The 14,025-nt window shown below is 40.2% G+C and overlaps 1 protein-coding gene across 1 annotated transcript; it reads left to right on the forward strand.

Annotated features, from left to right (window-relative positions):
* Positions 1 to 9,765: 9,765 nt before the first annotated feature.
* On the forward strand, positions 9,766 to 13,816 carry ARL14EP (ADP ribosylation factor like GTPase 14 effector protein). Its single transcript, XM_027902618.1, has 3 exons — positions 9,766 to 10,272; positions 11,179 to 11,309; positions 12,258 to 13,816. Exons 1-3 carry the CDS (start codon positions 9,850 to 9,852, stop codon positions 12,484 to 12,486), a joined length of 783 nt encoding a protein of 260 aa, XP_027758419.1. The 5' UTR covers positions 9,766 to 9,849; the 3' UTR covers positions 12,487 to 13,816.
* The last annotated feature ends 209 nt before the right edge of the window (positions 13,817 to 14,025 follow it).

Here is a 14,025-nt window from a genome sequence, read left to right on the forward strand (position 1 = left end):
ACTTTTTTCAAGGGCTTCCTAATATTTAAAAATCCATTGGAAAGTTAGTGCATATTTATCATTTAGAGTAAGAGTCATAGAGACTTCTAAAATTCTTCCACTCATTACAGAGCAGTCCCACAGAGAGGCTGGATGAACATAATATGCATGAGCTTCAAAATAAAGGAAAAGAAAACAATACAACCCACTGTAAACATTGAGATTACAGAAAAGAAAAGGAAATTACACAAGGGGAAAACAACATATTGGTCATAGTCCATTAAAGTGAATAATTAAGGAACTGTTCCAGTGGTATGCTTATATACTTAAAATGAGACGAATTCAAGACAAAAAAATGGCCCAAATGTTTTCTTCCTGTAGCTGGAGTGCAATAAAAACAGGAAAACAAAGCAAATCAAAACACGTTCAGGAAGGAGAATATTCATTTCAAATATCTGAAATACCAGTGTCACTATACAATAATGAATATTCTTTAACTAAAATTGATGTGTGCAGCTCAGTCCTACCCTGCTTCTCAGAGGTTTCAGAGGAACAAAAACTCTGGACCAACAGCCCATGCCAAAAAAATTCTGAAGTGTAATTTGAGAGCAAACATCCACCAAAGATCTGATTAGATCAGACCTAGTTAAATAACTAGTTAAAATGCCATAGCTGAGAAAGGGAAATAAGTCAGATTTTAACTGTGTGAGAGAAAAAGGCACTTTCTCTTTTGAAAAATAAAAACTGGGAAAGTACCAGGAGACGTGTTCCAAGCAATTGTCTTACAATTGGAAACCTGAAAGGATGTACAGATGACTAGACACCACCTGGACAAGCAGATGAGGGGAATCCTTGTTCCTGCTAAAGAATGAGAACCTGGAGTGTCGATGCAACAGTAACTTTGATGATCCTACATAAACAGAGCATCAACAGTGTCCTGATAATGAAAAACTGGTGCTAAGAATCAAAGTATGAATAAATAAGGAGGTACAAAGCAATTTAATTGTCTGAGAATGACACAGAGCTGGTCCAAAGTAAGAAATAGAAGCAAAAAGTCCTAAATTATTTGCTAACTATCAAAGTTCAGGAAAACTGTGGACTTGCCAAATATAAATTGATTTAAATGGTGAATAATTTATTCTTCTACAGTAAGTGTGGTTATAGATCACAGCAAATTCACAGTATTGACACAAGAAATAAAACCTTTGAACAACAAAGATTTCTTAAAGATTAAGGAATGTTTGTATCAGAAAAGGTATTGGGGAAAAGCAGAACTTTGTCAGAATCAAAGAAACAGATTTACATGCTGCAACTGCCTCAGAGACAGACATGAGAAAACCATTACAGATAAAATGACAGCACACCACTCTTGTGAAGCTGGTGTTCAACTTACCCAGGGAAAAACTTGGAAAAAAAAGAGCATGTGAAGTTGGCAATGAAAAGAGAAGAATATTAAGACATGAATAACTAAACACAGCTCATGGTATGAGCTGCCTTAACAAGCTATTTTAACTGCAGTGTTGTATGGTATCACCATCTTTCTTGTTCTTTAGCTTTCAGTAAAGGGCATAAGATGAAAATGTCTGATTTGAAAAATCAAAACTCATAATTACCGTCAAAACTAAGAAATCTTGTCCAGGTTTTCTTTAGAATGGGTACACTTTTCAGTTTGGTAACAGTTTTGTTCTGTCAGCTGTTGGTATTAACTCATTCATTACTTCTGGAAGCTGAGGTATCCTCTTATGTTACTTGTATTCAATAAAAGCTATAGAGCAAACTGTTACTGTAAATTATAAACTACTGTACAGCTCTCTTGACAAACTGTAGACTGATTGACTAATAAATTGGTTTGTTCCAGCATAAGTACTAGCATTGTTTTGGCTTTGACACTGATGTACATCAACAAAGTGATCTTAAGCTGAACATGTTAAAAACCACTATGTTTAGACTCTATTTGCAGTACTTGCTGGTACCTGCGAACAGATCTATCAGCTGCAGAAAAATGGACCATTTTCTCTCCAAATACATAATGAGGCATGAAACCCAGAGGGCAAACTGTGTGGTTTTAGGTCAGCAATTTTTCACAAGGCTATAAAACTGATGGACAATGTAACTGTCTCCCACACCTAAAGGAAAAAAAAATCACTCTCTAATGTAAAAATAGAAAAGATATAAATAAATTTGATTTCACTAAAGGTGTCATGGGATAACTGTCTTATTGCTGCAAGGATTTCAAGGAACCATGGTAATTCCCATAGCTACAGCTGACAGAAAAGCCTGATGCATGGTGAGTCATGGAGCTGAACTCTGCAGAGCTGAAGAATTACCCCTACGGAATTTTGTGCAGTGCCCAACCCCTGAAACAGAGGAGGACTGGAAAAAACAAACAAACAAACAAACAAACAACTAAGCTCGCAGACATATTTCTAGTTTGGTTTATGCATACACCCAGCTGCTGTGACCATTTTAATACCAAGACTTTGTGTTTGATAAGAAGCTGCGCAAAGCATGTGATAGTCAAACGTTAAGAGTAAGTTGCTGACACTCCTTGTCACAAACATTTCAGGACTCGCTGTTCCATGAGTGTAAGTGAGGAAATGTGGTAGAACTGATGTGTTAGGAACAGGAAGCTTAGCAAGCAAAGATACTCTTGCATCAGGCCCTCACTAAAGCATCAAGCTATATTAAAATGTGTTTCCCATATGAATTACACCAACTGCACCGACAAAACCTTGCACAGGTGCCCTCGTGGCCATAAGCCTGCACTGAGAATACCAAGGTGCTATTTTTGTTTTGCTATTGATCTGCTTCAGGGTTTCAGTAAGCCTTTCCTCAGTGAGATAAACTGATGACTGTTAAGATAAACATGATGTGCCCTGAAAAATATCCTCTTAAAATATGGTATGTATCAGCTACCCACAGTGGCTGAAACCCACATATACTTTTATGTCAGTATAACAATGTCAATAGAATAACTTTTTGCTAGAATAAAAATATCACAGAAAATTTCTCCCATTACAGACAATATCATACACAAGATATGGCCACTAATCACCGCTATCTATTTATGCTGGATAGATTTTCCAAAACTAGGACTTAACTAGAGTGCTTTTCACTAGCTGGTGGCTGCTGTAGAACCAGCACTTCTAGACCTAAATGCTGTTCATTTGTTCCCCTCAGCTTTGGTTTTCAGTTAAAGGCAGCCTTGCAGAACAACTATGAATCAAGCCCTCCTATTCCATAGGTAAAAATCATGGGAGGTTTCCTAGAACGATGCATGACCCATAAACCCACACTTACATTCCAACATAATGCCTACTCACAGGCACACATCCATTATTCAAACCCTTTGCTTCCTTGGACATCAGGGTGCATTGGGAAGTAACACATAAATGGACAAATCATTCAGCACACGCCAGCAAACAGCAGTTTTCCCTATTTGATTCACCAACTGTCAGATTAACAACCTTCATTTTCCATCGAGCCAGGCACGTAGAGGACATTTTTCTTAGGAAGGGGAAAATCCTAAATTCCTTGAACACCCTAACCTATTACCAGTGAACAAGCATTAACTGTCTTAGGTCTGTGCAAGCATTAGCTGCTCTGTAAGACCAGAAAGAAGTTGAATGAGATTGCTTTTAGTAACAGCAGAAACAAATGTCCCTGCTTTTAGAATCAGAAATAAATTCAAGACTTTTACAGATGGGTAAAGAAAACTCCCAAACCACCCGAGACACAAATGTTAGAATAAAAATGCTGTCTACTGGGACTTCCTAATGAGATACAAACCTGGCAGAGGGTGCCTGCACAGATTCCAAAGGGCAGCAGACATCCACGTTTCTGAGCACGTTCTCTTCAGCCCCAGAGCAAAGAGCACAGTGTAGCAACAGGGTGATGCTACATCCTCTGTGAAGTTGCTCAGACAAGAGGGGCAGACTGGAAGCAGCAGCCAAAATCCTCCTCAACACACACACAAAAAAAGGGAAGATCTCACCGAGCAGACAGGCAGAATGTTCCAGGCAATAAATTTATAAAGGCTATCAAGGAATCAGCCATGAAAGGGCAGAAGATTCCCAAAGAGGCATCCCAAAGTCAGATGCCAGAAAAGCAGATGATTCTCATTGTGACACAGCAAGAACCAAGTTACTGAAGGGGATTTTACTTTTTTTTCTTCCTGACAATTTCTATCCTTTTTATTACTCAAGAACTGCAGCATGATATCAATCTAAAAATTTGACGGTGTGTGTGTCAAAGTTTAAATGCAAATTTCTAAAATAATCAAGTCTTTATAACATTACCAAATTAGAATAAAAACAAACAACCAGGCCAGAAAGTAATTTGCCAGTATTTTCATACTCTTATACCCATAATATCTTACAAAATAAAACTTATCAGCATGCTACAAAATATCCCAAGTTACTTTTAAAGATTTTCTTCCATTAGTTTCAGGGTGATATCCAGACTTGTGACAACTTGAAGATTTGGTGTGAAATAAACAGTTCTGTTGGTGCCAAGTCATTAGTTCATGACTTTTAGATAAAATGCAGCACTTGGCACAACATTTTCCACAAGGAAAAGCTCATGTAGGGTACTTATTTAGGACTTTGTGTTTTAGTGAATGTCTTTTTGCTTGTGCTTGAGCTTGTGTGGGTAAAAGCATGAAATCAGCACTTGCCCATATTTGTAAAAAAATGTATTGATTTAGGTGTCATTCAAATGAGCCTGTAGGTCCTTGTAAAGTGACAAGAAGTGGCAACACAAAAGAAAAGATCAGCGGGACAACATAAATTAATTGGCAATAAAATAAATTCTCTAAGGTCCTTTTCTTTCGCTGTTCTACAAGCTTATGTTCTTGTTCCACAAGCAATATTTAAACAGGCTAATACTCTCAAAGTGTCTGTTCAGTCACAAAAGAAAGAAATCCTCTGAGCTGGTGATTCCCACAGCATAAGGGAACATACAGGCTGTAAGAGTGGCAGCTTCCAAACACATCTTAGGATTTCACCCAAATTCATCACCTGTTTCTCCCATTAAATCTTTATTTCTTATTATCAAGAGCCTAGTAATTCACAGTAACTCTTTCTAGTGATACAGCGCTCTTTCTGCCTTATGTCTCCCTATTTCTTGTGCCTGAACTGCACTTTACACAGAATTTTGCCCCTCCACGCTGAATTTACTGGGATATTTTTTGGAAGGTTTTGGTTTTTTTCCGTTTATGCAAAATGGTCCATACTGAAACTGTCAATCTTTTTCTGCCTCTTTCCCCTGCTATAATCATTCTCTATATCTCTGACTTTATGTTTTTGAAAGAGTACATGACAATGCTGTATAAGAAAATAGTAGGAAAAATTCAAAGCAGGCAACATCTCTGCCTACTTAGTGTTTCAGCCCTTTTGTTAGGAGCTGGACACAGAGAAGTGTTTGCCTAAAAACTTTGAAGAAAAAAAACAAAAAACAAAACAGCATCTCTGGAATATAAACTAAATTAGATGCTGTTTTCCTTATCAAATATGCACATTTTATTTCCATTTAACACTTAAGTTTAAAAGAGACACTTCATGAGATAGTGATTTTACAGTAGTGGAGTATCCTAATCTGTTTCACTTTAATAAAAAAAACAATTTAACAGCATCCTCAAACTTGCTCAGATTGAAGAAGTTAAATCAAGTTGCTGACCCTTCCCAGCATTTTGCTGGTTTCTAGACCAGTCTACTTGGATATTACGTAGATAAACTGAATCTCTGCAAGTTTTCTGTGGATAATGTGTAAGTTCTTAAAACAATGCTTAACAGTGCTGTTCATGTGACAGAGAAATTTATGAAAAACTTAAAATCCAGCGCTTCTGGCAGAAAAAACTATCAAAATATTTACTTGTGCTTTCTAGCTTAGTTGTCTCCTGCAAAAAGTTCTGCTTGGCTACCTTGGAAATTTGAGCTTAGCTACCTGGAATTTATGATGTATTGAATGCAGTTCCAATATCATCTTTCTTTCTGAGTCTATCCCTATGTTTTTTGCAGGTCATCAACGAATCTGTCATCGCTTCAAACTCTGGAAATCAGGGCAACAGAAAGACCCAGCAATTTTGAAAGTGATGACATACGTCAGTACTACTTTATACAGTCTTTACACACCAGTGAACTGAGGCACACACTAAGCACTGAAACTTGGTGAGCACAACAAAATTGGATACAGAGAGTATGACTTCAGGTACTCTGCAACACAAAATCCATTAAAAATCTACCTTGACATACGTATTCCTCTGTAGCACAAGCTTTGACAGTTTTCAGATGCACTCACGAATGAAACGGCATATGGAGTCAACCTGCATTGGCAGAGGAATAAATTTAAATTGCTGTCCACTATTACCAAAATATATGGGAATATTTTTACCACATCTAGTCTAGCTCTTGATCTTGTTACTTTTCATCTGTCATATCTAAAATCCTTTTACTCTAAACCCTGAAGTTCTCCCTCATTAAGGCACCGTTCCCTTTACGTAGATAAATCTAATGTGATCAGGCAAAACCTGTCTAAATCCATGGATGGCAGACTTGTTACAAGTTAATTCCCAGATAACCTGAAGCCCAAACCCAGCCCTGTACAATCAGCCTCACAGATTGACACTAACGCTGAAAAAGCGAATACACACACCTCGCTGCTCTTCCTATATTTATTTAATACAAATTGATGTCACAACCTGTATCTCGAGTATCTTCTCTCATGAATTATTCCCCGTCATTAACTCCACATGTTTCATCCTTAGCAACACCAGTCAGCAGAAGCAGCCTTATTGAAGCTCTCTTGAATGATAGCTCCTCACAGTCTCTCTGTCATCACTGAGCCAACGTATGATTTAAGCCATAAATATGGAATTTATAATGGTTTTCTTTAATGGTCAGACGGAGAAACAGAAAATGGCACAGCCTACATACTGTTTGTTACTGTCACATTACTATTAAAGCTTTATAATCCCATGCTTCAGCCTTCTGGGTATCTCCTGAAGCAAGTATAAAATCATTTCTCACCTCCACAGGCCTTTTAAGACAATGATGCCACCAATTCTCTAACATTGTTGCAAAATGTTAGATGAAAAGACATCCTGATTTACAGTCTTGCGTTTTGAAGGGATACAGACAATTTCAGGATCATATTTCTACATTAAAACATCCTTTCACTGATCTCTTTACTAGTGCTGGCAAAGGCTATTGTAAATAACAGAATTAAAGAAGAAGGAAACCCCACTTTGCTGCTTTGGATCTTTTTGTGCCCAGCTGGCTTCAGGACTTCATTATGTTAAGGTTCTTTTTCACCTCCATCACTGTGTGGTGAGATGATATAACTCCCTGTTCTGTTCCCAACACCAGTCTCTACGGCTCACTAGAATTATTTTTTTTTTTTTTTTAAGTTCTTGCAATGCCTTTCTGTATTTGCTCTGACTATAACTCAGCTTTCTTACTATTAACACCCCCTGGAGATCAGTTGGAAAGCCAAATAGTAATTAATTATAAATGAGTGGGGAGGGAACTGAAGCCTCTAGAATGACTAACTGGCCTTAATTTCTTGTTAGTGTTACTGGGCTGTGCTACACTGATATACTGAGGGTAATAGCTGTGAGTGGGCAGGAACACGCAGCAGATGATCTTACACATCTTTTGTGTCTCATTTTATCATAACTCAACAAAATGAAGTTATTCTGTGGGACAGGAGCAACACAGGTAGAGCAGCCCAGTGCCAAATAAGTCTGCACGAGGTATCATTTACAAGAAGGGTGACGTTTTCAAAAGGCTTGGAAGGAACAGACATATTCTCTCAAAAATTCTGGACTGAATCCAGTCTGCAAAGAGAGCAACGTGACAGAAATAGAAGAAAAATAATCTCATCCAGCACCTTTTTCTTTTTGTCTAGTAAGCTCCAACTTTCTAAACAGAAATAGAAAAACCAATAAAAAAAAAACTTTGTACAGGCATTAAGTGGTAATTCAAAGCTTTCTTTTAGATACCACTACCATCATCTTAATTTGAAACCAGCACAGGTATTATAAATCTAAGGTACTTATTAGCGCACATGTGCTCTTTTTATTATTATTATTATTATTCTAGAAGCTCCAAGAATAAGCAGGGGGGCAGTGTCACTCACTCACCTAGATGTGGAACAAATGAACACCAGCAAAAATTTCACACCTACTGCCTGACAAGTCCATCGTCCTGAAGATGCCCATGGGGGTCACCAAGGTTTGGAAAAGACCTTCCAAGACCCTCCAGCCCAACCATCCAGCCCAGCACCACCACCACCACTGTAACCCCTAAAAAACACACCCCAGATCCAGACACCCGCTCAGCACGTTATACAATTTAAAAATAAATAAATAAATAGATCCTATCAAATAAACAGGAAGAGACAGAAACGAGCGACACTGTAGCGACCAGCAGGCCGCGCTGGGTTTGTAGTGACCAACGGGCTGTGTTTTGGGTTCCCACCACCACCACCATTAAAAGAAGCAAGAGATTTCGCGAGGGTTTCGTTTTTATTTAAAACAAAAACAAACAAACAAAACCAAACAAATAAACAAACACCGCCTTCGGCAGTGCTGATTACGGGGCCAGGAGAAGGGGGGGGGGAAGCGTGTGCGAAACAGTGTCTCTGTGGGACCCGGCTGAGGGCACGGGTCATGCCCGGTCCCCCGGGAAGGCGCGGGTCGTTCCCGGGGGAAGGCACGGGTTATTCCCGGGGGAAGGCACGGGTTATTCCCGGGGGAAGGCACGGGTTATTCCCGCTGTGGAGGCCGCGGGTCGCTCCCGGCCCTCCGCCCCGCCAGGGGCCGCCGCTGCTGCCGCCGCCACTGCCCGTCCGGAAGCGCCACCGCCCTGAGGGAGGGCCGTGCATGGCGGGCGGGCCGGAGCCCGGGCACAGGGAGCGGGACGGCGGCAAAGCACCCACGGGCAGGTACGGACAGGTACGGGCAGGTACCGGGGAGCAGCGGGAGGGCCAGGCCGGGGCAGTGCCGTGCGAGGCTCCCCTTTCCCTGGTGCCGCTCCGCTTTCCTCCACCACCCCGATCCCGTTTCCGCCGGCAGCGCTTGAACAGCAACACGCTTTGTTTGGCCCAGCAGCTCGCTTTGGATTTTGTAGCTGAATTAGTGCTTAAGTGACTGCCCGGTGCTTAACATCAGGCACGCTCAGCGGTGGGAGCTGCACAAAAACATCCAGAATTACCAACCTTTGTGCATATCCCAAGACCGGTTCTTTAAAAGGCTCGGGGTGATTCGGTGTGTTGACTTGCACCTGATGGAACACACAGGAAAGCGCTGCCGGGTGGGAATTGCTGACTGACATTAGGCAGCCTGTGCAGCTTTTTTTTAATCCCCCCTTAGAAACTACCTGGAAACAGGATGGGTGGATTGTTTAGCCCATCAGCAGTCTCTGTCTGTGCTGGTCTAAACTATCATGGATTGTGCTAAGAGAGGTGACCCTGACCAGAGCAGGCTGCTGTCCGTATAGATATATCCACCTCATGCCTTGCTCCCAAATTGCTTTTGTAAAAGTAATGCTGCTAAACATTTTAAATAAATAAATAAATGCTTATTGTAGCTGGGGAAAAGTGCCTCTAAAAGGAATATGAGATGCATGGTTTAATTCCAGAATAAATTTAGTCTCTTTTTAACCTTGTCTACACTAGGAGGCAATAATTTCTTTACATGTTTTTGTGAAATTACTTAAACCCGATATGCCAAGCTTATGGATAAAAGGTTTGCAGTGCAAGTCTAATTGATTTTAATTCTTCCTCTAGGGTGATCTTCACAGAAACTACTAGAGGCTTCAAAGAACTCATTTTAGGCAAAATAAGTGCAATCAGTTGTTTAGATAAAGTAAAATGGATCCTTGTTCAGTTGGAGTTCAGCTTCAAGCTACCAATGAGTGCCACAAGACCTATTACACCCGTCACACTGGCTTCAAGACTAAGCAAGATGTGTCTTCATCTGACCTGCTGCTGCTTCAGCTTAGGACTGGAATAACCCTCTCAGAGAACAACACAATCTGCCTCCACCACGCGAAAATTTACATCGAGAGATTTGAGGACTTGCAGAAATCCTGCTGCGACCCCTTTAACATACACAGAAAGCTGTCCAAGAAGAACTTACGAGCGATTGACATGGACGACGCGGCTTTTCTCAGCGCCAAGTTCGGGAGACAGTTCGTACCCGGTTGGAAGCTGTGTCCCAAGTGCATGCAGATAATAAATGGATCTGTGGATGTGGAACCTGAAGAGAGACAAAGGAGAAGACTTGATCCAGATGTACACACGTGGATCGGTTTTCCCATCCCCCCCCGAGTCCTGCAAGCTGTTGGAATTGGGCTTCGTGCAACTACTACATAAAGAAATTCATTTTTTTATCATAGAAATAAGGAAGGATTTAGTCCTTAAGATGGGTGGGAGTTTGGCGTATTTAAACCTTTATTTGGAGGACCTTAAAAGTCCTCTCCTCTAGTTAAACATTATGGCCTTTAAACATCTGAAAAACTGTGTCTGCTAGGGTGGCTTACAACTCCTAAGTTCATGTAAATACCAGACTGCTGCTGGTATTTTAAGCTGTTCTTCAAGCCCTACAAACAACAAACTGAACACTGCAACTGCAGAAGTTGTTTCTAAGGGTGTCTCTTCAGTTAAAAAAAAAAAGAAAAAAAAAAAGGATTTTTTTCCTAGCAGTTCATTACCAAATGAACCTGCACGGAGGTGAATTAAGTGTACTCTGGTTGTGGTGTCTGGGCTGTGAAGGCCACGGTGCTGGGTCAGGGGCAGTCCTGAACTGGTGTGGGAGGATGGTGCTGAGCTCAGGGTGCAGCTGGTGCATGGCTGTACACAGGTCATCAGCAGTGTGGGCAGCCAAACTAGCAAGAGCTCATCCACACATGCCCTGAGCAAAGGACAGTTGCATTCTAGGAACTACTGCACAGCTGTGCTTTTTAGTTACATGATTAGGAGGCTGATAGGAGTGAAATCCGAAAGCATGGGTTAGAACTGCTGCTGCAAAGCTTGTATTGCTGAGTTCTGAGACTGGTGTAGTTCTCCAGCATAAACATTTTAAGACTTAAGAATCCTAGGTCAGAAATTCACCTGGGTTATTACAATATCCTGGCTTGACTGGACATTTTCTTAAGAATCTAGATTTGTAATTAAATGCCATTTTCTGTCTTTCTTCAGGGACGTACAGCCAAGGCTTTAAAGTCTCTGCAGTTTGCTAACCCAGGGCGGCAGACTGAGTTCACCCCTGAGACCAGCAAGAGGGAAAAAAGAAGGCTGCAATCAAAAATTGCAGCTTTTAATTCAGACAGGTAATCTGTTTGCTGTATTTACATTATCTTTCATCTCAAAATAAAGTATCCTCTATGGTCAGTGTCTCTGGAGCATTCAGCATTATCCCTGTGGGTCTTTGTGTGTTGCTTTTTTGGTTTTGAGGATGCTAAAGCTCACTCTCATCCTTGAGATAAACCAGAAGATAAAAGGTTGGCATGAAACCAGTATTTCAGAATATAAACGAGTGTTTGTGAGGCATGAAAAGACTACACAGATCATAGATGTAGCTATCAATTTATGCACAAGCTGAAATTCTGATAGTAGGCTAAATCTGATTATAGTAAGATCAAGCAGACTGTGCTTAAAATATTGGAATTATTTTTCAGTAAGCTCAGTAGTTACACTTGGTAAAGAAAAGTGTGCAAGTTAGGGCCTTGCCTTGCTTTTAACGAACAAAGTTAGCATCCATGTTGGACAATACTAGATAAGGTATCACTTTCTAATGTGACTGATTAAAAAAAAAAAAAAAACAAACAGAAACCACCACATTTTTCTATTGAAAAAAGTTGAACTTTGTTATTTTCCACTAAAAGTTTGGACCAGTCTTGTCCTTGTAGAAGAGTGACAGAAGTCTCAGCTTTAAATAGTCACACAATATGTGTTAAAACACACAATAAATATCACATTAATGCCTTGCCCCTGCTCTCCAAGTTTAAACTTACAAGACAGACACTGAGTGTGCTGCTCACCAACTACACATCCTTTTCCTCTCCATTTGTTTCTCCTGTCCAGTTTGGGCACGTAGTGGAAATACGATTAGGACTGAGAAATGTTGTCAAATACAGTAAGGTAGGTTTGTCTGTTAAATTACCAGTGCTAAAGTGAACACCTGAAGAAAGCAAACTTCCCTCCACAAACGCTTGCAGCTTGGCATCGACACGAGCGGGTTTTGGCACGGAAACTAACTGTTGCTTTTCTTCATGCAGGCAAGTCATACCAGCCAAGAGCAAAGTCTACGACAGCCAGGGGCTGCTGCTTTACAGTGGGATGGACCTCTGTGACTGCCTCGACGAGGATTGCCTGGGGTGTTTCTATGCTTGCCCCAAGTGCGGCTCCAACAAGTGCGGGGCCGAATGTCGCTGCGACCGCAAGTGGCTCTACGAGCAGATCGAGATAGAAGGGGGGGAAATAATCAGAAACAAGCATGTTGGTTAGTCTATATGTGTGCATTATTTAATGCTGAGTACGTATTCCAGGCTTTGGTTAAACACAACACATTCATCATTTAGTAATTTATTGAAAGCCATTGGAATTTGTCACAATCCGCAAGATTAATGTGCCCTCTTTCGCAATCATTTTCCATGTGATTATGGAGATAATGGTGCTGCTCTCTCTTCATACTTCGTTCTGCATTGCACTCACGCTTTTTAGTCACCCAGGTAAGATCTTACTGAACACCCTTCCATTGTATTTAAACACAGGGTGCTAGATTTTAGTGTGATCTATCCTGAGACACTCGCTGTTGTTCCATATATTGTTTTATGGAATGTACCATCTCCACATATCCCTCATTTTTTCCTTCTCTGTATCAGGAACTAATGGGTTTTATCTGTTTTATGGGAAATACTGGAAGTTCTCAATAATTTACATACAGTATTAATAAAGCTCTCTCCAGTATTAACAGTGAATGCTGCATCTTCTATAGAGTATCCAAGTTACTGATTAATCCAAACCTGTCCACTTGGAAAGGATTCAAAAGCATTTAGGTGTTCAGATCTCATCCAGGTTACTGGGATTTGAGATCAAATTATCCTTATTAATTCAAACCTCACTTAAAATATTGAAATTAAACTGTAAAGGCATTGAAAAATATGTTAAAGTATTAATTATGGCACCAAAATTATTATTTTGTTGGTTTCTGCATAACACAGTGAAAATAATTTTGCTGTGTTTGTTTTCAGTCTGTAATTGGACTGAACTGATAGTCCCAACAGCCCACTACCCTTTTTTTTTCTCTTTTTACTTGTTTTTAGGGTGAAGGTTTATATGCAGCCGAAATAAATTTGAGTGTCTGTTCCCACACCAAGGATATCTAGACTATTACCATAAAAAAACACAGTTGAATTGAAATTATCTTTGGTTGATACATCATCTGCCCTCAACGATATAACAAGGTTTCTGGAAAAGAGATTTTGCAAGTGAAATCTCAGTAATATATATTGTTATTCCTGCAATTTTTTTGTTGTGTTTTGGATGAATTTCTTACTTCTGTGCTAGACTTGGAAGATCTGCATGTTTTATTTGTCACGTTTATTCAAGAATACCTTTAACTGCTGATTTCTAAAGACTTAGTTGGTCAAGTTGTATAATCTTTCTATTTCTTCAGCATATTTTCTTTTCTGATAAGCGTCATGAACATTGCATCACCAAAACCCAAAGGTGCTTTGAGCTGTGCTGACATCTGCTGGTCCTAGTGGAGTATAAGCATCAACTTATACCCCATTTTTATTAAATCTGTTATAAAAAATAACCAGAGTCCCTTTTTCATTTGGCCTGAGTGTTGACTGTTCTTCCCGTGGATGTCTCCTTGGCCTGGTTATTCCAGCCACATTTATCATGGGGAAAACATGATGGGAGTTTTTGGGAGGGCCACACACTAGTTTTCTTAGATGGCAGCACCACCAGTGAGTAATAGCCATGCCTTCCCTTACCTGCCAGTGGCATTTAATACATTTTACTTTGGTGACTCTGGTC

This window comes from Empidonax traillii, unplaced genomic scaffold, assembly GCF_003031625.1.
Source record: "Empidonax traillii isolate 1590-97213 ecotype Southwest subspecies unplaced genomic scaffold, ASM303162v1 scaffold891:size446522, whole genome shotgun sequence".
Taxonomy (NCBI): domain Eukaryota; kingdom Metazoa; phylum Chordata; class Aves; order Passeriformes; family Tyrannidae; genus Empidonax; species Empidonax traillii.

Excerpts from the sequence above, each read along its gene's own strand:
- ARL14EP (XM_027902618.1), top strand. The coding sequence starts at position 9,850 with ATGGATCCTTGTTCAGTTGGAGTTCAGCTTCAAGCTACCAATGAGTGC. Across the intron at positions 10,273-11,178 it reads GGAGAAGACTTGATCCAGAT|GGACGTACAGCCAAGGCTTT; the intron begins GTACACACGTGG and ends GTCTTTCTTCAG. Across the intron at positions 11,310-12,257 it reads GCAGCTTTTAATTCAGACAG|GCAAGTCATACCAGCCAAGA; the intron begins GTAATCTGTTTG and ends TTCTTCATGCAG.